Source organism: Heterocephalus glaber, unplaced genomic scaffold, assembly GCF_053883595.1.
Source record: "Heterocephalus glaber isolate CG9 unplaced genomic scaffold, H.glaber_assembly_v1.0 deba00001472, whole genome shotgun sequence".
Lineage (NCBI taxonomy): Eukaryota > Metazoa > Chordata > Mammalia > Rodentia > Bathyergidae > Heterocephalus > Heterocephalus glaber.
The window spans coordinates 90,488,755-90,510,849 of NW_028258315.1; the positions used below are offsets into that span (position 1 = coordinate 90,488,755).

The 22,095-nt window shown below is 45.4% G+C and overlaps 1 protein-coding gene across 15 annotated transcripts in view; it reads right to left on the bottom strand.

Annotated features, from left to right (window-relative positions):
• Positions 1-22,095, bottom strand: part of Cacna2d3 (calcium voltage-gated channel auxiliary subunit alpha2delta 3) — a 1,090,211-nt gene that overhangs the window by 839,526 nt on the left and 228,590 nt on the right. For 3 of the 15 annotated variants that reach the window (XM_087181515.1, XM_087181513.1, XM_087181528.1), the window contains one exon: positions 21,930-22,011. The exons of 11 other annotated variants lie outside the window; for them this stretch is intronic. In XM_087181515.1, coding sequence (XP_087037641.1) covers positions 21,930-22,011 — 82 coding nt within the window. Of the gene's footprint in view, positions 1-21,929; positions 22,015-22,095 lie in introns of those variants that run through there. One more of the 15 variants, XM_087181529.1, reaches the window with a different exon arrangement.

Below are 22,095 nucleotides of genomic sequence, written 5' to 3' on the forward strand. Positions count from 1 at the left end.
CGAGGAATGGGAGCAACAGCAAGCACCATGATCTCCAGTTCTCCCACTCCTCCCCACAGAGCAAGGGGCCAGACTTGGTCACAGGTACTGCTGCCCTGTCACTGGGGCCACTGGGCTGGGAGCAGGACTGGGGCAATGTAACTGCTCCCCAGCAGCCGAGCCTCTTGCCCCAGGCAGTCAGGAAGGAAGCAGCCTCATCCCTCGAGACCTTCATCCCCACAAGCCCTGGATGCGCCCGGCTGGTCTCTGCACCTGGCCTTGTGCCTGGAAACTAGAGGCCAAGGTCACCTGAAGTGCGGTGGAGGACACAGACAGAAAAAAGTAAGCCAACATCCGCAGCTCGTTATACCCAGGACCAGTGCAGAGTAGATGGCGGTCTCATCCTGAACCAAGGACCAGGAGAAAGAAAAACTCCAATTTAAACAATAACAACAATAACAGAATCTCTAGAAATGAAAAATACTGAGATTTTATAAAATGGAAATAAGTTAATGAGATTAGACCAAGCTGAAGAAAGAGTGAAAATGAACACAAATCGATGAAATCACTCAAAATATAATGCAGAAAGAAAAAATGAGACAGTAAGAGACATGGAGCTTAAAATGGTAAGCTCCAACATCCAGCAGGAAGGAGAGAAGAGACATAACAATCGGCATATTAAAAGACAAAGGTGGATCATCTTCCATCATTGAAAGCAGAAAGCAGAAGAGTCCACTTTCTGTCTCACACAGCTGGTCGGTGCCCTTACTGGGTGGTGTGCCCGCACAAGACAGTGAGGACGAGGACAGCTACTGCCAGCCCTGCCTGTGAGTCATCTCTGAGCCCAGAGCCTCGCCTCCGGCTCCATGGCCCTAGGGACATGGGGACAGCAGGGCAGCACTGGGCTCTGCTATTTCCAACCACCCAGGCATTCAGAAAGAACCTAGAATTGCTCTTCCTCATGACACTCTAGCAATACTAAATGACTGAAAAGGAAACTTGCCTTACAAAAAGAAAACACAATTCTCCACAGTGTCTAGAGTGCCCTGTTTTCGAGCAATCAGGAAACAGTTTCTACTTTAGCATCCATTAGGCTCCAAAAGCCCATGTATTACAAGCATCGGGGTGCTTTATTATCAAAATGTAACAGCCGGTCCTCAGACGCTGTGTACAGCTCAAGTTCACATCTGCAAATATCTCCTTTTAGTCTGCAGTTTAGATACCACTGCATAATTGGCAACTTACCTAATTTTAATTAGCTGTTGTTAATTCCTATTATTACTGTTACCCTTAATTTATTTGACTGCTAAAATGACTGCATTTGGGAGCTTTCCGGAGCCAGCTTACTCTCCCCCAGCCAACGATGCAATCATGGTCTATCTTTTTCAAGTCAGTCTTTCAGGGTAGGAGCCGATCTAAAATCTCAACCTGTAAGAATCTTATAAGCAGATATTTACGGTGACACCTGGCACCCTGGGACTGCAGAGAGTAGCTCGTGTAAACATAAAACTGATCTGTAGAATATTTTTAAGTTTTATATGTATAAACAGTAGTTTTTAAGATGAGCCAAATTCCTGTCGTCCTAAAGCCGCCTGGAACAAATATTAAAAGTAATTAAAATAACATTTGCCGTTACGAAGCCCTTACTGTTCCATTCCACACTAAGCACTTGACATGTATTATTTCACTTCATCACCATAATAATGCCAGTAAGTTGGTATTATTTTTCCTCTAGCAAGGTAAGCCTCAGGGAATTAACTCCCTGATGTCCACACTTCGGGAGGAGTAAAGCCAGTGTCTGAACCCAGGTGTGCCTGCTTCCAGGATGATCTCGGCCTCAGGCTGATAGTCTCATGCATGGGAGGAAGAGCGTGGTGCTCACGGGGCTGTAGTGAGAGTTACATGAGTGGCTGTGGAGAGGTATTTTGAATACTGACTCGTGGTTAACAGTCAAGAAGTAGTAGCATGTAATCATCATCATCATCATCAAGCTTTGCCCTAGGGAACCACAAGGGAGACACAGATTAAGAGAGAAGGACATCAGGAAGCTCTTGGAGCTGAGGGAAGGAGGGCCTCAACATAGTCCAACGGTGATGAGAAACTACAGTGACCACAAGTGCGGCAGAGGAGGCAAAGACTTCCGGAAAAGGCAGCACCAACTGAGAATCTAGCACAGGGGCCTGACACAGTCGGAACTTAGAGGCTGAGCTCAGGAATAGGGTGGGCAGACTGAGAATCTACCAAGTCGGGAGGTTGGAGAAGTAGGAAGAAGAGAAGTAAAGGCCAAGAACAAACTGCAGGAGGAGTTGTAGGACCCAGAACTCATGCAAGGAGCTGAAGCCCTAGCCTGAGTGCAGCACTGAGCATGAGGATGGCCCAGGGCTGGCAAGGAAGCCTCACAAATGGCCCAGGGGAGCTTCATTCACCTGTCCGCCATATTATTTCCTACCATCTCTCGGTCTTAGGGAAGCCCATACTGTTGGCAAAGCCACCTCTGACTCTAGGCCAGAGCAGGTCTTCGGGTCATTAGCTGTCAGCATTCCTTCATGGCACCCCAGGGAGTCTTGCACACACTCTGGGTCCTGCACTAGATTGTAGTCTCCATGAGGCTGTAGGCTACACCTTATTTTGCTTGTCCCTACAACCCAAGAGCCAGCATAATAGCTAGGGCAAAGTATCAGGGTGAAAAAATGTGTTTTGAATGAAGGAATGAAGCCATCAAGCTCAGACTATCTAGCCTGTCAACCAGGGTCCTAGGTGGCAAAGTTCTCTCAAGATACCCGGTACATTCTCCCTACATGTGAAATGGAGAAATGGAGAAAGAAAGAAAGCGTTACTGATATACTTTGACATTCTGGAATAAAGCTGCTACACAAGAAGCAAAGGACTAATGGCCATCATCTCTCAAATTGATACTGCACTATTCAAGGACTGAATTCAAGGACTTTTAAAAAGAACAGGACAGGCTCCTCTTCATACTCAACCCCAGCCCATCCTCCTCCTCCCGTACCGAGTCTTGCCTACCAAACAGGATCTGAGAGACAGGATCAACAGTGCGGCCCCACAGCCCATGGCAAGGGGAGCGGGAGGGTCTTCGAAGAGCTGCTGGGCAGGCTTACATCACTACTTGGTGCCCAAGAGAACAATGAAACACACCCATGCGGCTCTATGGGAAAAACTTCCCCTGATCGTCCTAGAAAAAGGACCTCAGATTGGGCTTTGGTGGGTATGAGCTGTTTCAGTTTCCTAGAGGCACATTTTAGTGAGTTCAGAATATAAGGGTTTTTAGGGAGGTTTTTTTCTTCCCAAAGAGAAAAGGGTTTCTAGTGTAGAATTTCACCCAAGAATGAAAATTGACCAAATTTTCTCAATGACCATGAGGCTGCCTCAGACACGATACATCCTCCCATGTACACACAGCCACACACAGTCACACATTTCACCCGCAGATCACAACACACAGAGCTTCGCCAGCAAGTTGGGTAACGAGCGCCCCCAGCTGATGGTCATGGCTGAGGACAGGCCAGACCTGGTGTGAAGCTCTGTCCTCTCTTACAATCTCACTGACCCCTCTCAGCCTGTTTTCTCAGCCTGTGAAGTTCATTCATTCTCCACACTCCTTCGTTTATTCCACAAATATTTACTGGAGGAGACTGTCACAGAAGCCAAAAATAGAGCATTGAACAATCCAGTCGAGTCCTTCTCCAGAGAGCGATAATACCACTGACCTCGGAGGGTGGGCGTAGGACTCAAAGATAGTAAGGATTAAAGCGATTGCTGCCATTTATTGAATTCCTATGACTGCCAGACACTGAGCTAAATTTCATACTCATAATCTAATTCAATCTTCACAACAGTCTGATGAAACGGGGACCATTTTAAAAAGGAAAAGAGGAAAAAGAGGAGCTGACGATCTGCTCAAGGTCATATACTACTCACAGACCGAGCCAGGCCCTGTGCCCATGCCGGCTTCCAGTCCCCAAGGGTCAGCCGGAAGCTCACTGTTCATGCCTCGCCCGAGCAGCCAGTGTTCCTGGTGTGTGTGTGTCCTCTCTCCTGAGCTGCTCATGTTATTCCTCAGTCTGCCATTCCCGGAGAGACCTCAGCTCGCCTTCCCTGGCTCCAGCCTCAGCTGCGAACACAGCACACTTGTTGAATAAGTGCTGGCTTTTTAAAAATTTGGCAGTTTAAAGCAATTAATGTCATTTAGTCAAGCATGCTATTAAGTCAACATTCAAGGGAGGGTCAATCAGGGGAAATGAATATACCAGGTTATATAAATACCAATTTACTCACTGTCTAAAATTTCACAGAACTTCATAATATGTCAAATATTTTAGTCCCTTTTTAATTTTGTCTTTTATAGTCAAAGATGATTGCATTCTCATACACAACTCTAAGAAAAAGGCTATAGTACATGGACTCCTGGAAAAAACTGTTAGCAAAAATATAGAGAATTTCCAAAGTGAGACATCACTTCTACCTCCTCTGATACTGACGCTGTCTTAATCCCCTCTTGGATATTCAGTTCAGTCCTCCTTGTAGGAGGACTGCTCCGGGTGTGAGTTGGCTGGCTCTGCTAGACTGCAAAGCAAGGCAGAGTCAGCAGCATCTCCATCCCTCCCTCCGCTCCGCAGATGCCTGGTATGGGAAAACCCAGTGGTAGGAGGAATAGATACTGGGAGAAAATGAAAAGGAAGAGCCAGAACCAACCACCTCATGCTGAGCATACTGGGAAATGAAGTCAGATCTGCTGTCCTTTGGAGTGTCTGTCTGTCTGTCTCTCTCTCTCTCTCACTCTCTCTCTCTCTGTCATGTAGGCCCAGGGAGAAGCATGGAACTGCCTAAGGCTCACACCCCTAGGCCATGGCCCACCAACATGGGGACTCTGATCTAACCACATCGTGAACCGCGCCCCCGCCAAAGAAGCAAAGGATATCAAATTTTAAAAACCCAGATCCAAATGGCAAGATGGTAAACTCTCAGGAAGAGGTAGATGATAACACAGTTAATCTTTAGAAAGCAAAAACCCAACAAACAAGAATGTAATAGTCACATCTGGAATTGATAGTCCTCCCAGAGGTTCTTCTGTCACTCGCTGCATGATCTTGGGCCCAGTTTCCTCGAATGCAACATAAAGATGGAATACAACTCATGGGCTATTATGAAGATTAACTGAAAGGGTCTCTTCAACTCCTGATTATTCACCATGAGCCATCCCTCAGGCCAGGTTTTGGACTGCTAGGAAAGACAAGGCATGGTTCCCGCCCTTAGAGAGATGACTGCTGGTCAGAAGAGATATGAAGACAAATAATTTCTCAGCTGATATAATAACAAATACCAGATGCAGTGAGCGATCCAGGGAAGAGGAAAGAGGAAGCCAACATAATATAGATGTTAAAAACACTTCGTAAATTCTGGAAGTGCTAAGCAAAATATCAGATTTTCAGATCCCTGTTTAGCCTGGGCTCCCCAACTTCCGTCTTCAATTCTCCCTTCCTCTCACATGTTTGGGATCCCCATTGCTTCCTGTCATAGCTTCCTTATACTCCTTCAAACTGGGCCTTCCATATCGTAGAGACCTTGAGTATAACTTCAAGACAACTAAGGCAACCACTAGCACAGCAGAGAGGCAAATTCAAGAAAGTTAAGGGTACAGATGTACTCTTATGATGGGATCACCCCCAATATACTCATTGTAAGTTGAAAGCATTTAACACACCTAACAGACTCAGCTCTGCAGCTCATTGCTGCCGCCCAGCATTTAAACAGAGTACCCTAGACCAGGAAAAAAAATCAAAATTCAAACTTTGGAGTACCACTTCCATTGAATGAGTAATGCTTTCATACCAACATAAAGTTGAAAAATTATGATTTGAACCATGGTACATTGGGGACCATCTGTATAAGCTTCACTCTTCAGACAGCTTTGGGTTCAAGAATCAAAGCTAACATTTATTAGCTATATGATCTTGGGTAAGTCACATAACCTCCCTGAACTTAAGTCTCCTTCAGAAAATGGTGCTATCCTGTAGGACTATTGGGAAGGTGAAATGAAATGCATACCGAGAACTTAGTGCTATGGCTGGCTGGTAACTTTGGCTGTCACCACACATCATTATTACTGGAGAAAACCCAGCTTTAGTGCCAAAGATCAATGCTGCACTTCTCAGAATAAAACTAAACTAGCCTATAACTTACCCTGGTAACATTTAGAGCACTGTTGTTTTTTAACACATTTATTAGGTTGTGAAATCAATTTATTGGTAAGAGCCAGCTTTCAAAAATGAACAAAAGAGAACAAAATACAGTAAGAGTAGATGAACAGAATCAAGTCAAATAGAATAAACAGAATTCAGTAGAAAATACCACTTTGCATTGCAGAGAATAAGGCTAAGTAATGTTTTTTGAAACATGTTTTGCCTGTGAGGTTATGTGTAATAAGTTGCAGTGAAACGTGTATTTCTTACTGTGAGCTACAGTCAAAAGAGTTCAAAAGGCATTGGCTTAGAAAAAAGTCGAGTTTTGTGCCCAACAGGCCCCAGGGGAGCAACTCTTGTTCCAGGGAGATTAGGAGATGCTTTTTATGGGAAGCAGATGCCACCTCTTACCCTGATGCTCACCAAACAATTTTCTGTTAGAACCCTGGAAATCACAGGTCCCCATAACCTACGTGGTAAGGGAAAATGCCACTGGCGATAGGGCAACAAATTTCTCTCCATCTCACAAATTGGAGAGTGGCTACTTCACCTGTGCTCAGTGATTTCTAAATAAACTGCTTCAACAATCAGACATGCACCTGGGTACCTTCTGCTTTAAAAGATGAAATGTTGGCCCTGTTCCAAGCCCTTGTTGCTACTGCAGAGAAAGCGTACCTCTGTACCATCCACACTAAGGAAGACCAGACCCAGTGCCAGCTCAGGCTTCCGCCCTGGTTCTGGGACAGAGGTGCCACAGCCTCTGATCCAGGACAACACGCTTTATACGCACAGATATGTGACCAAACCACGTGAGGAGATGTGTACAGCTAGAGGGGAAGGGAGGGAATGGGGGAGCCTCTTTAGGGGAACCCGGAAGCCTTCCCAGGGGTGAAATGGACAAGAGCATTTCTCTAATCATGGTCCACAGGCCACCAAATTAGTCACCAGAGATGTTTGTTAGTGTACAGATTCTGAGGTGCTGGGCCAAGCTTGCTGAGTCAGAACCTCTTGGGGTTGGACCTTCAAATAGCACATTTTTAACGAGATCCCCAGGTGACAAAATCAGACACATGTAGAACTGGCATTCAGCAGCCAGACGAGGACAGCAGGGTCACCAGGATGGTGTGAGGGGCACTGTCAAAGGCACAGAGGGGTGACACAGCTGGACACATTTGAAGACTGTGAATAGAGCAATGTCATTAAAGCACTCCGGCTGAGGATGCAAAAGGTAGCCGTGGCAGCAAAGGGACTTTGGCACCCAACACAGCTCTGCATGCCTCATTGGGTATTCAGTGGATGCTTGCTGAAGCAACAAGGAAGCAAGGAAGAAAACATTTCCCACATTTGGCCAAAATCAAATGTATTCCTATGAGTCTGTTAAGACAGCTACAGATTTTTGCAAACCATGGTATCTATCCCAAATGAAATGTTGGATCATTTGAACTTCTATTGTGAGAAATGAGAACACTGAGGGCCTCAGGTTTCCAGGTGGGTCATCAGTACTGAATAAACAGTTGACTAATTGTGCTGTCTCCTGTACCCGCTTGACTTATATAGAGAGTGTTAATAAGAGAAGCATTCTTCAGTGACCCATTTGTCAAAATATTTGGGCTGTTAGAGACAGATACATTGGGAGAACATTCCTACTAGGTGAAATTTAGGCTTCGATGTGGTTTACTGTAGGAGAGGTTGCAAACACATCCTTTTGCAAAGGCAAATAAAGCAGGTTTCCAGTGGAGCCAAGTACAGCTGTGGGAGGCCCCATGGGAAAGGGAGCAGACAGATCACTGGGCTCGGGCCTCTCTGTCATCCAAGAAGCCCACTGTGGCATGTGGAACCCTTCCTTCCTTCTGTGGGCTCAATGCCCTGATACATGGGCAAAGGCCCAGGGCTGAGAATCAGAAGCCAGTGCTCCAAACTACTATAGTCCTGATTCCCTTTGAGATCCGTCCAGGGCCTGTCACTGAATCTTCCAGCTGGAGGTGCTGGTTCCCAACATCTGCCGACTCCAGTCCTCATTCCCTCCTCAATGCGCAGCTCAGGCTCGGCAGGAAGGCGGAAGGTGAGCCTCAGATCCTAGTCACTGTGAGGGTGAGGCCGAATGGATGCTCTGCTGTGCAGAAATCACCACCTCCAAGAGGAGTCGTGTATCCAAGAAGAGCTGGACGCAGGATTCCTCCAAAATCCTCAGACAAAATACTCCATCAGCTCCCAATACTTGGGAGAGGCAGAAGCGGGAGCAAAATATCTCTTGGCCAAACCACCCCCCATTAAATCCATATAATTTAATTCTCCCTTCTCAGCCAGCTGTTCAGCCTCCTCTCAGAGGGGCTGTGCCTAGTGCATGGGCTGGTTCTGGGGAAGGAAACAGACAACTGCAACTGCAGGATGCAAACGCCAATAAAAACAGCCCAAACTTGCTTCAGGGCCTCTCGGCATAAAGGCACTGGAGCAGCCTGGGCAGGGCAGCACGGCCATGAGCTCGCCCAGGAGCATCCAGTGCCCGCTGCAGGTGTGTGCAGTGCGGAAGGGGATGCAGCCCAGTCAGCCCGCAAGGCACGGACTCTGACATCCAGTCCCAGTGATGCAAACAGCAGCCAGACACACAGACAAAGGGAACCCTCACCGAGAAGGTGAAATCACACTCAGCCTACACCACGCACATACGCAACCTGAAGCAAGCAGGGCCTCAGAGAGCGCCAGGTGGAGTTCGCCCCTGTGAAGGTGAGAGGGACGGAAATCAAAATTCACGTTTCCCTCTGATGTCGCGACCAATGTGGTGTTCTGGCGCGTTATGGAATTAGCTGCAGCAGCTTCCTAACTGCATTGCTGAGTCGACTCCCCCAGGTTGACGGTGGCGGCTGCAGCGGCTCCATCAGTCTCGCCTGGTGCTCCTCGTGCACCCGCCCGGCACTGAGGTGCTCCCTGGGCAGCTGCTCGGCCTGGTGCTGCAGAGACGACGTCAGCACCCCTCAGCCAGACTGGATGCTTCCAAAGGAGATTCGTGTGTTTCAAGGAGCTCCCCAGGGGCAGGAGGGTGTCACCTATCGGAGAAAGGGGAGGATTCCCTGGCTCTGCTGGCTCTGATGCACTTCAGGTGAGGGACCTGCCTGCGGGGCTTCAGGGCTGGGTCGCCCTAGCTAGAAGGCAGCCCCCAGTTTCTGCAGCATCCATGGCTTGATATTTAGGATCCTAAAACCCAGAGTAAATGGGGAAGGGGTGGAAGGATTTCATTCTTTGCCTGCACCCACAGCACTGTTATTTGCATCACCAGCTTGCCAGGACAAGGAAAAGGCGGGGCAGCTATTCCCTCTTTTGTTTATCTGTACATTCACATATGCCATAAGCAAACCCTGAAGCCCACCCTCCAGACAGTGCTGTGCCAAGAGCCAATGGGGACCCTCCCCATAAGAAAGAGCAAGCCTGCCCTGGGGGATTTGCCAATCTAGCTTATCATCCATCCTCCTGCTCACCCTCCCCACCACCACCACACAGGAGATAAGGGGTCCACAGTACAGCGCTCTCTGCAGACCTGCCAGGGCACAGAAGTACCTGCCCAACTCATTCCACGAAAAATGAAACTGGTCTTAGGGGGCATCAAAGGGCTGTGGTCTCCAAGGCACTGTTAACTGGGCCGAAAAAATAAGCATCAACACACAGGTAGGAAAGACAGACAGACAGTGGGAAAAACACTAACCAAGGAGCCAAAGTTGACAGGACTCCTCCCAGGCATCCAGTTCTGCACTGGACATGCCTCGGTACCTAATCCTACAATGACTCTTACAGGCAAGAAACCTGAGGACCCAACATGAAGCTAGGAAGGGTTCGACTAAACCTCAAGGCCAGATCTACCAGGTCCCTGGGCATCAGAGCCCAAGCTGGCTCTTTCCTACTATCACCCATTACCTTCACAGGAGATACACAAAGACTCTCAGAAAGACTTCTCGGGAGTCAGATCTGAGGAGGGGTGGGCTATCCTCAAAGGGAATGAAAAGACAAGCAACATCAGTTTATTAAGAGGAAAAGAAGACCTGCGGAAATCTAGACAGCTTCCAGGGCCTCCTCTCCTTCTAGCTCTTGCTCCTTTTAAATTCTGTATTGTGCAAGCAAATGACAATACACCCAAGCAACAAGATGAAGAACTTCACTGAGAAAATACTAAAGGTCGGAAGAAGTTTCCATCAAATGCCCTGATAAGTCACTAACATACAAAAGCTCTGACCCACCCCACCCTAGGCACCTGCACTGGGATTCAAACTACCCAGGTCTGAGACTTTGCCACCTGGAGCTTCAGGCAGAGTGAAATCCTCTGCCTCAGCTTCTGCACCTCTGAAATGGAGGTGATAAAAGGCCTCAAGGGGGTTGTGTTGAAATTAATAAAGCACGAGGCACAAAGTACAAATAAAGTACCTGCATCATGGTTATCATTATTTTCTAAAAAGCCCTGATAGGGCCCAGTTGTGGGCAACTTGATGAGGGCTCCGAACAAAGCCTCCAATGGCCTGGTGTTAACTGTGCCCCAAGCAAACTCCTATCTTTAGCAGCAACACTTCCAGGATTATGGAAGCAATAACTTGCAGGTCATAATAATAACAATAGGACAGCAGTCCATCTTTTCCAAACAGTTCCTTCCAACTGTGCCTAAAGACAGAAAAAGTAAGTGCTACGCCAAGCATCCTATATGCATTCTCTCGTCTGGGTCTCTCAACTCCACCCTAGAAGTTAGTACCACTAAGTCCATCTGACGGATAAGAACACTAGGGCTCAGCAGCTGACCTGCCCGGGTCATTCGACTCGGCAGTAACAGCATTTAGACTCAACACCATCAGCCCCACTCATATTTCGACGCTGGACCCTACACAGGTCTGCCTCCCCAAGACCAACCGCCTGTCTTACAAGATTTTTTAAAGTCAATCCTCTGATTTCTAAGTCTCTCTATATTTCCTATCAGTCTTAAGGCATTTGTTTCTAGCAAAAACTGAAAATCTTGCTATTCGGGTAGAAAATCCAACCATGGCTCCATAATTTTGAAATTTCTGCTCTGGGAATTGTGTCATGTGTGTGTGTGTGTTTGTGTTTTCTAAAAGATTAGCAAGCTGTGAACCCTCTCCTGAGAGGATTATATTTTATTTCAGGCTGACTTGGTGACTCCTATTATTCTGAAATACTTGAACTTGGGCACAGACCCTGAGATTTTTAAATTAGTTACAAGTATTTTTTTAAGAAATGAAAATAACAAATGTCTGTAAACATTCACGCATACATACACACCCCAAATCAAAGGCTCTTCAACTACTGCCTGTTAGCGATTTGCTTCAAGTCTGCTGTCTGAGCCAGCGTGCAAATTCTATACTGTAAAGCAAATGACAGCAGAGTCCCACGGAGGCCTAGGCCAAAGCAGAGAAGGAAAATATTCAAACTTCAGCATTACCATCCCAGAAGCCAAATGACTATCATTTATGTCTGTGGGGCAAAAGTCTATGCCCGTTGAGTTGTTTGTACATGATGTGATCATATTGAGCTAATAGACATTTCACTAATAATGGGAACCGGCAGGAGGCTGAGAGTAAAGCTGTCTGTTATAACTCGAGGCCGAAAACTACCTACATCCAACAGCTTTACTGCCTCCTACGTCTATTGTTCTTTTAACAATATTTTTCCACCTCTGCCTCAACAAAGTACAAAGGAAACGGCATCATGGACAGTACAGATACAAAGAACTAAAAGCCTTCCCCGGCATTTCTGACTTTCCCCTTGCTTGTAAATTATTGTACAATGTTTCAGCAAGAACAAACTTTAATCCCACACTGCTCACCTTCACTGTGCAAGGGACAAGATTAGGAGGATTTGGGAAAGAAAAAGAAACTCCCTGGGGACACAATAAATGCTTTTCTTTGTCACTGAACCCCTGTCACATATGTGCACAACATATGTTGCTTTAATTGTATGAATTCATCATGGGATCAAAGTAACAAATATTCCAAGTCTCTCTCCTCTTCACTCAGAATGAAGCCAAACAGTATCAATGGGAGAGCGGCCAGAGAGCTTCCCATGCCCCACAAATTATTCTAAACAGCCACGTAGGTGTTTTATCATTTAATCTTCCCCAAAGCCCTGGGACACAGTTGCCTGTATCATTTGTTCTATTTTATGATGAGAAAATCAAAACCCAGGGAGGTAAAGTCAGTGAGTAGCAAGGCAGAAATCAACCCCACAGCAAGTGCACTTTTTAAAAAATCACTTTTCAGCTAGGCATGGCTCGATGTAATAGAAACCTAGATCCTTCTAAAACCAGATACTCCGGTTCCCTCCTGGGAGATGAGAGTTAGCAACTGTCAGAAAATGAAGAAGGAAATTCAGGATCATGAGTTTAGAGCATGGAGTGTCTAGATTTCAGGATTCTCCAGGCCAAAATTATTCCTTTCATTCCATTTGAACACACACCAAAGTCCAGGAAGGTAAGTCATTACTCGTAGAAACACACACTTAATATACTTAGTGAGCAAACACATGAACAGCAGGTTTTACTTTTCAAGGTAAAACACAGTTGGGGTGGGGGCCTTCTGGTTTCTGAAGAAGAGTTGAGTCTTAAAGTTATAGCTGAGATCAGATCCTGGTGAGGAATTGCACAAGGTCACTCTCTTCCCTGACAGCTCCACTGTCCGGGCTGAGGACAGTGGTGGAGGCTGCCTGGCACCACCCTTCCCCTGCCCACCAAGGGGCTGGTCCGTCAGCCATCCCACTCCCTGTCAGGAGGTATCTGTACCCACAGGAGACACAAGTCCAAACAGGCAGGGGAGGAAGTTGTACTTAAGCTCACACGGACCCAACCACACACAAGGCTGGTCTTTGCTGCAAAGGAGAACACACCTTCAAATCCCTCCTGAAGACAAAACTTCCAAGGGAAAGAAAGCAGCAAGGGCACTGGTATCCCAGCCCACTCAGCCCTGTCCATACCCTCTGGGTCCTGCAGAAGCAGCTCCAGCCATGATCCAGTGGTCTGGGCCTCACTGGCAGCATGTGCCATTGAGAAGTCACAGGCTTAAGGGCCAAAACAGACCTGAGTTTGAGTCTCAGCCCCAAGTAGAGAGCTGTTCCACTTCCCTGAGCCTCAAGCCCAACTTGCGTGGCAGCTTACAGAGGCCACCTCTAAGTGGACAGAAGGACCAGATAGGAGGCCATACATCAGTTAGCTCCATACAGAGAATGCTTAGCTCACAGAAAACACTCCAGACTTCCTTGTTTCCCTGAGCTGGTTACAACCTGGGGGACTTGCGAAGCCCCTGGCACAGTCAGACTCCATAGTTCTGTAACATTCAGGTAAATACATTATTAGTCTTTGGACTACTGGTCTACATGGACCCACCAAAGCCTGAGCAGATATACTCTCCTCCCTGACTCTTTGCCAGCTTATGGGGCTGGTAATATTCTTAGCTTTATGTATAACAGCGGCAGCAAAAACCCACCCCCATGTTTCATGTTTACACGAGAAGTGGTAAGTTTCATTCATTCAACTTCTTCAAGGAGATGAGCACAGGACTGCAGATGCTCAAGGCTGAAACACGACACAGCTGCCAAGGAGGCTATGGGCAGGAGCACAGGTCCAGTGGGAAGAGCCAAGAGACACATGCTGCCCTTCGATGCCTCCTGTGGTGGTGGCAGATGGCCTCCCACTTGCAGATTCACCTGCCTGCCCCCTGACTGAGGAAAAACATCACAAGGCCCAGGGAAGTGCCTCATCCTCCTATCAGCCTCCAGGACCGCTCCCCAAGAAGGCCCCGGGAGAAGCCTTGAGCTGTCCCAGGCCAAGCAGGAGGTACTTCCACGGGAGCAAATGCCAGGCGTGCTGTCCCAGAGGACACTGAAGGAGGCAGTCTGCAGTGGCTTCTGCACACGCTCCACGACAAGGCAAATGGCGGGAAGCCGTAGACTCTCCTGCAGCTTACAGGCCTTTCTCAAGGCTGTGGGGCAGATGCAGCCACTTCCTCAGCTGGACCCACAACCAGACAGCAGGAGAAGGGAGGAAGTCAGTCACCCTGGTTCCTCAGCTGCCCTCAGGAAGAAAGGGGCTGAGCTCACAGTGAGCACACACAATCCCGACAGACTACGGATGCTGTGGCCCTTCTGCACTAAGCGACTTCGTTCCCCACCGGAACAGGCAGAGATCACCACCCTACCTGCCTACACCGGACCCACCCTCAGGCACGCACTTGCTCACTGGCTGGGTCCACAGGTGCGCGTGGCGCCAGGCCCTGCAGATGCTCAGCGGAGGTTATCTGAAGGGCTAGTATTGTAAGGTGAAACAGATGCAACTCAATGGCAGGAGCCTCTGGTGTGCCAGGCACTGTGCTGAGTGCTTTGTGTATTTTATTTCACTGAATCCTCACCTCGACACTAATGGCCTCCTATTCCATTTCAAGGTGCAGATCCAGATGTGTTATATAACGAAGTTACCAGCTAAGAAATGACAGGTTAGCAACTCAAATCCAAGTCCATCTGGCTCCAAGACTGTCTTCTTAGCTATAACTTGTCTCTGAAGCAATTTCCCAGACATTATTTCGTCCTCCCAAACACTTCTAAGGTAAAGAAACACAAGTACTATATTCACTTTTTTTTTTCTTTTTCAAAGTCAAACTGAGGCCAAAACAGATCACATAAAAGTGAGAATGTGTGGCACTGGGGCCAGGTGTGAAGACTTCAGAAGCCCAGCTCGGTGACCTTGGGGATGCTGCTTAACTTCTGCAAGCCCCAGCTTCTAAAGCTGTAAAATGGGGTGAATAGCAGTCCCTGCCCCATTAAGGTGTTGAGAGAATTTTAGGTTGACTGCCTATCTCAATCCCTGGAATACGGGGACTGAGGGAATACTACCTACTTTTATTATTAGACTGAGTGATTTCCCCAAGGCCACTCAGGAAATGCACACAGAAAAGATGCAAAGAGCTCCTAGACTAGTGCTCTTCCCTTTAACAACAAAGCATCTCTAAAGATGTGCATTTCTGAAAATGTTCCAAGACCTCGACCTGCAATTACACAGCATTTCACCGGAGATGATGCAAGGGAAGCTTCCTACACTGAATGAGGCTGAAAGGATGTTACTTGGAAGGAAAAGCAGAGAGTCAAAAGGAAGTCAGCCTGTCCCATGGGGACCTTAGCCATCACCCAGCGGACCCCATGCTTGGCATAATATTCTGTTCCCATCACCTTGAGATTCCTAATAATTTTTAACAGGGATTCTACAATTTATACTGGGCTCTACAAATTTCACAGCTGGCCCTGTCTCTGCAGGTCTTCACATTCCAGTTGCCTACAAACTCCCATGCACTGGGATAACCCATGCCTGTTAGGTCACCTGTCTCTATCCCAGCACCTGGTTCATTCTCTCAGACCAACCTCTCTGGAAACCCAAGGGGACAAGATCAGTTCCCCCGTTAGCAGGCAGCACCTGGCATAGTCTCTAATAAGCAGCACCCATTTTTACTGGCACAGGCGCAAATATATGCACAAACTTAGTAAGTTTAACAGTGATGATATGTACAACCCCCAGTATCAACTGGCGGCTGCTTCCCCTACAATGGATAATGGGAGGTCTGCTGTGTGAACCCATAGCATTTACAGCCCTACCCAACTTGCCTGTCCAGATCATTTACATGGATAACAGCTCTCTTAACCTTGGGAGGGTACTGTTTTCCAATAACGGGCATCAAGATGAATACTCTGAAGTACACAGAGTGAAGCAACGGCCATCTATTCCTTGTCAAAAGATAATGCTCTCCTTTCCGATACAGCCTTTACATGCACACTAATAGTTTGGCTCCTGAGTTGTTTATTTTCCAACTCTTGATTTGGAGTAACTGAGAAGCTATGTGACATATACATTCAATACACCTTATAAACGGAATGCCCTAATTTAAACTACCTTGGAGTGCTGTTCAAAACAAATGAAAACTGAAATGTTTATCGTTGATTACAAATATACTAGAAACATTTCAAAGCTTATTGGTAAAACAACCAGAAAGTTTGTAGACTGCCTTGGCTCGAAGACATTCAACACAACAGCTACATAGACTCTGACACTCAGGGGAAACTGTGCCGCAGGCCACAGGATTGCCTCTCAGAGGTCTTTGGAGTCGGGCTTTACACTGAGGAACACCCACCTCAGAGAGAACCGGCCAGCCAATCACTAAGTATTCAGGGGAGTATGGAGAAATGGAGCTCCCTCCTCCCTCCCTGCCTCGTTCTGCTCCCTTGAAGGTGAAGCTGTGTTCTGTTTAAGGCCTGAGGAGGAAGCTGAAGACTCCACCAGTGTTACCGGAGCCTGACATCAAAAACTCCTCTTCTCAGTGAATGATATGCACAGGCTTCCCTCGGAGGTCACTATATCTCATATAAAAATGACATTAGGAAGGGTGAAATCCCATATGCTAAGTGACAGACCAGCATTTTATAACGATGATTGAATTTCTCTCTCCAAAGCCTCTAAGTCAAGTCATAGTGTCTTAGGGAACTTGCAACCTGCTGAAATTCTCTCTCTAAAAGACGCTGGGGGTCTCAACTCCAGAGGCCGCTGCAGCATTGCGACTACACAAGGTGGGGACTCTGATAGAAACTCTGTTCACTACTGACAGACCACCTAGACAAATTATCTATTCCACTGTTTCAAAAATATTTGAAGATATATGCTAATTGGTTTCATTTATATTACTAGGTTCTTTTTGTTCATTGTGCTTTTGTTTCTTTCTTCTTTGTAAGAGAATCTTCTTTAGTTTATAATTTGTACTTTGAGCATTTTGGTCATTCCTTTAAGATCATAAAACATAGTATTTTTTAACACATAGTATACTAACCATTATTCTCTAATCATTTTGTTATAAAATTGTGTATTTTCTCATAGAACTAAAAAGTGTTCTTTGTTTTCCTTAATATCTACTTGTGTTATATTAATGTTTTTTAAAGCCCATTTGCTGGCTTCTAGAATAGCAAATCTGGACTAATGACAAACCTGAGACAACAGATCCTGCTCTCATGAGAATCCATACTTCTTTAAGCAAGCCTGACACACCATGTCATTTATTGATCGTCCTAAATGGGAGCACTAAATGACATCTGAGGATCAATGGGAAACTGAAAAAGCCCAAGATCCCAAACTTGTATTTCCATGAACAAAGTGCTCTAAAGTGCAAAGAAAATAAACACCTGGAAAGACCACAGGTGCTGAAGGGGCAGGGTCACATTTCCTCTATTTTTGTTCACCCTCATACATAGCTATGTCTTCACCAAAACCTGGAAGTGCTAGTCAGGCTTGCTCACGTCTGACAGATTTTGTGATTGTCAGGTGGTTTGGTATTCACATGTTTGCCTAAAATCAAATTGAAATAACAATACACTAATTAATTAAAGCCAGCATAAGATCACTGTACTGAAGAATCAGAACAAATAACCACCTTGGAATAAAAATCCAAAGTTGGCCTCCAACAAGAAAGTCATACCCATATTTTTACTTCCCTAAATTTTGACTAGGACTTGTAAATTTCTTGAGCAACTCAGGCTGCAGCAGTTCTTAATAAAATAAAAAGCAAAACAGAATGTAGCACACAACAAAGAAATTTTAAGAGAGCGATGAAAAAGAAAGCAGAAGAAACAATGAACAAAAGAGGTCCATACAAACTCATACGTCCATTTACAAGTGGAATTAGATCTATGTTTAAGATCCACATTGTGGTGAGTGGCCTGATGACACCACCAAATTGCCCTGAAAGAACGAAAAATGTCATTTAGAAAATCCAAGACTTTAAAAATTAATGTGCTTCAGCAAAGTCCAGTACCTGAAATGCTGGTATGAACTAAACCATGGACACCATAGCTGACTGCATTTTATCTTTTGGGATGACAAGTAACCATGTTTATTCAACAAAGTAGAACTCCTTCATAATCTGCAGTGTTAGGCTTTTCTGACGGGCAGCATGCCGCTGCTACCCAAACCCTAATACGTGGATGCTCCTCGTAATTATTTAAATGTCCATCGATTTCCACATTGACGAAAAGTCTAAATTATAAAGGTGGCTTAAGGAATCAAGCTTTTACTCTGCTGACTCTTGCCTGTGCAAAGAGACATCAAGTTTATGTATTAAAGCCATTCTCTCAATAAATAGTTGATAGCCCAAAAGCCTGGCTGTGCATTCCAAGAAGTGCTGCCCGAGACATCCAACGTAAATGTCAATTCTTTTCTGGTGTCAGTGGCTGAGACACACATTACCTGCATTTCCTCTGTGTACTTACCATCACAATTCTGGAAAGTTTAACTGGAAGCCTTCATTCCCAAGGACATTCAGTCCCTGAATGCAGGTCTAAACAGAATGAAAAATTCAGTTCCCACCAAAATCCCCCTAAGGAGGAGGAGAGGAGAAGCACACAGGTGTAAACCTTTTACTGTGAATATTAAAGGTGTGCAGCTTACAAGTTTAACAGCCCAGTTCTCAGACCCACTAGAATGTTTCTCGCTGAATCTCAGAAGAGAGAGGTGATGAAACCAGGCCTCTCTGAAAGAACCCAAACAAGCTGGCATTCTTTGGAGAAAATGAAGCAAGACAGAGGCAGCTGAATACTGGCATAAATATGTCAAATGGGAAAGTTAATTAAAAGTTGAAGTGAATAGAAGCCCCTGCAGTATGTGCCAATTCAGGAAGGCAGCAGACAGGCATACAGCAGCCCCACAGCAGGTTCCCGCCAGGCCCGGCTACTCTCTAACAACAGCAAAGCCCCTCAGGATCCATCCCAACACTCAGGCCCTGCCATCTTCTGCTGTGCGCACAACTTTGTGAATACACGGCTTGCTACATTTTTAAAATCAAAAATATCTTCTTTCTATGGAACTAGCACGTTGCTATTCCTGTGCTCAGCAAAGACAAGAAGAAACAACAGAGAAGTCTGCACTGGATACCCAATATATTATCCTAAGCTAACATAGTGACACATGGTAACATACTGAGAAATAATTCTCCTTTGTGAAGTCCACTGTTACCTGTTTGTGCTGACATGGATGAAGTCAGTAATAATGCTGCCACCCCGAATTATATTGCCTAATAAAAATAGGTTACTGAAATGGCAGTTTACCTAGTCTCCAAACACCTTAAAATACATGGCCAATTCATATATAACAAATTCACAATTACTACTTTGTAAAGTTTAGGTCTTAGTACAAAAATTACTAAACTGCCATTCTAAAAATGAACATACTATATTGATTCACAGCACGAAGTGCCAACTAGAAAAACTAAATAAAATACACAAAATTATATGGCGGCATATACAGTACACCTTTCTTAACTGAAAATCAAATTAAAATGTCTATGCCTTCAAAAGTACAATTACAGTCTAATGTGCAACACAATACAGTGTTAATGCATTTTCCAAGTGAGTTTTCTACCTCATTTTAAACCATCTTAATAGTTAAAGGTGCAGTGAAGTGATGGACACATGCATATAGTTTTGATTTGGAGGCGTAATTCCTTACACAAATGGCCAGAAACTTGCAAACAAGCAAGACAGACAACTCTTTCCTTGCTCTTCCGAGTGATTATGCCTCCCACAATCAAGGCACCTCAGTCACACTCCCAGTCACACTCTGAATTTGAAAACAATGCTCCTTGCTAGCTTTAAAAATGCAGTCATATTTGGGAAGTCATGACCAAGATGACCAAAAGATACCTCCAAAATGTTCCCCAAGTTGTCCAATACGCCTTTCTATCACTCATGAAAGTCCTTGCTAAGTACCCCAAAGCCACGGGTATTTCAAGATCCCCACAGCAGATAGTTACAAATCCAAGAGCTAAAGCAGATACCCAGCCCTGGAATCCAACGCCAAACACCACCTCACCTTCCCCTAGCATCACATTACAAAATGCCAGGCAGCAGCAAGAAATGACAACAAAGCCATAAACAGCTGGAAATAATTACACAATCGTCAAGCTGCAAACATGACAAAAGCAAAGCAAGGCTAGTGAGTTCAATATCAGAAAGGATGCTGATGAGAAGGTAAGAGGCACGTTAGCTGTTTCCAATTTGCTATTATAGAATAGCCAATAGCAGAGCTGATGGGGTTTGTGTATGTGTGTGTGCGTCTGTGTGTGTTCTAACTTCAGAAAGAAGAGATAAACATATTCATGTGCCCATTAACTGTGAGCTAAAAAAATATGTAAGCACGCGCACACGCGCACACACACACACACACCATTCACTGGCTCTGAAGGGAATCTTTGAAAATCACTACAACTACAACATGCAGATGAGAAATATTTCCTTAAAGTGATGCAAAATGTTCTCTTCTTTAAAGGCACAAGGAAAACACACAGGCAATGCCACAGTCCACAGTGCTATACATAAAACATCTGACAAGCCGGCAAAAAAGCCACAGCAGAGTACAGACTGGGACTTACACAGATTAAAAGAAAATGAGGGAAAAAGGTAGTTCCTATAAACTCTGAGGGTTATGGGTATGTAAATTATTAAATTATCATCTTCTATAAAGACACATAGTATCATCGAGTTTACATCAACCATCTTTAAGTCAATGAACACCTTCCCAAATTACAGAGGCAAGCAAACATCACCAGTGGTTTCAAGGACTATAGCTAGTGGCAATTTTTAGGCCAGCATACCTTGTCATCCCATTATGGGAGAATGCTTTATTATTCTATTTAGATTTCATATGACAAACTGTTTCATATAATGTCCCCAAAAATGCTACTCTCTGAAACGGAATGCCATAAATAAAACGCGTGCTCGGTTACCAGGCAGCATGCATAACACATATGGTATATTGGTCCCAAAAACACATTTAAAAACGCTTAAAAGTTAACTTAACAATTTAAGCTGTTTGTACCCATTTTCAGAGAATTATCCCCTAAAGGCTGCTTTTATTTTCTATTGCCAGGAGAATATTTGGATTAACCCTGTTGATTTGCTAACTTGAAATTCTCTTAAAAACCCTTCTATGCTCTCGTTCCCAGCTCATTCTTTTTATTTCTTGGAAGAAGGAAGGACCATATATCTCACAATGTAATTTTAAGCATAATGCTGCCTGTTTGAATTCAAATTGATGCAGCTTCTGATAAAAGCCTAATAATCAATTCTCCGTTCTCATTACTCTCCAGAATTATATGGACGCAGAGCAATTTCTTAAGTTTGCAGGCCACTCTCCTAGGTTATTACCAGGCAGTGCAGCTGAGTGGAAAGATAACCACATTCATTCTCCTTATCTGTAATGATGTAATGCATCCCAGCCCTGGGACTGGATGATTGGGGAATAATGGGATTGTACAACTGCAGGGATGACAAACAATAGTGCGTGTCTTCCTCTGATACACTGAAGCCCATGCCCCCAGTGCAAGGTGAAAGGCATCATAAAATAGGCACCGATTCTGCCCCTTGGATGAAGTTAGCATTTTTTGGCCCGACTGAAACAGCAATACCGACACTGAGAGGAGAGCCATGCAAAAGCACTCAGTTTCGGAGCCCCAGCCAGGACAGTGAGAGTGAGTATCCCGATTCTCTTTGTGTCTAGAATCAAGTGTCATCTAAAAATAACCAGCTGGTAGGGAGAAGTCACTGCACAGCACAACGCCAAGAAACGGGGATCAGAGACTCCTCCGATGACGGATGCAGCCCGGGGCTCACGTTTGTTTGGAAAACTAAATCTGCCTCCATTTTCTGTGCTGGAAAAATCATCACTTCCTGCCACCACAGAAACCTTACCTTTTGCAGAAGCTGCGAGCCTGAGTACTTAGCAGCAATGGATTTTATCTCCCCACCAAAAGCCGAGGCCCACAGCTTCACCCTGCAGAGAGAAAGGGCATAGGAAGAAATGTAAAGCTCGTGTCACAGCCAGCACGCACGCACACTCGGGACTGTGGTGAAAGGG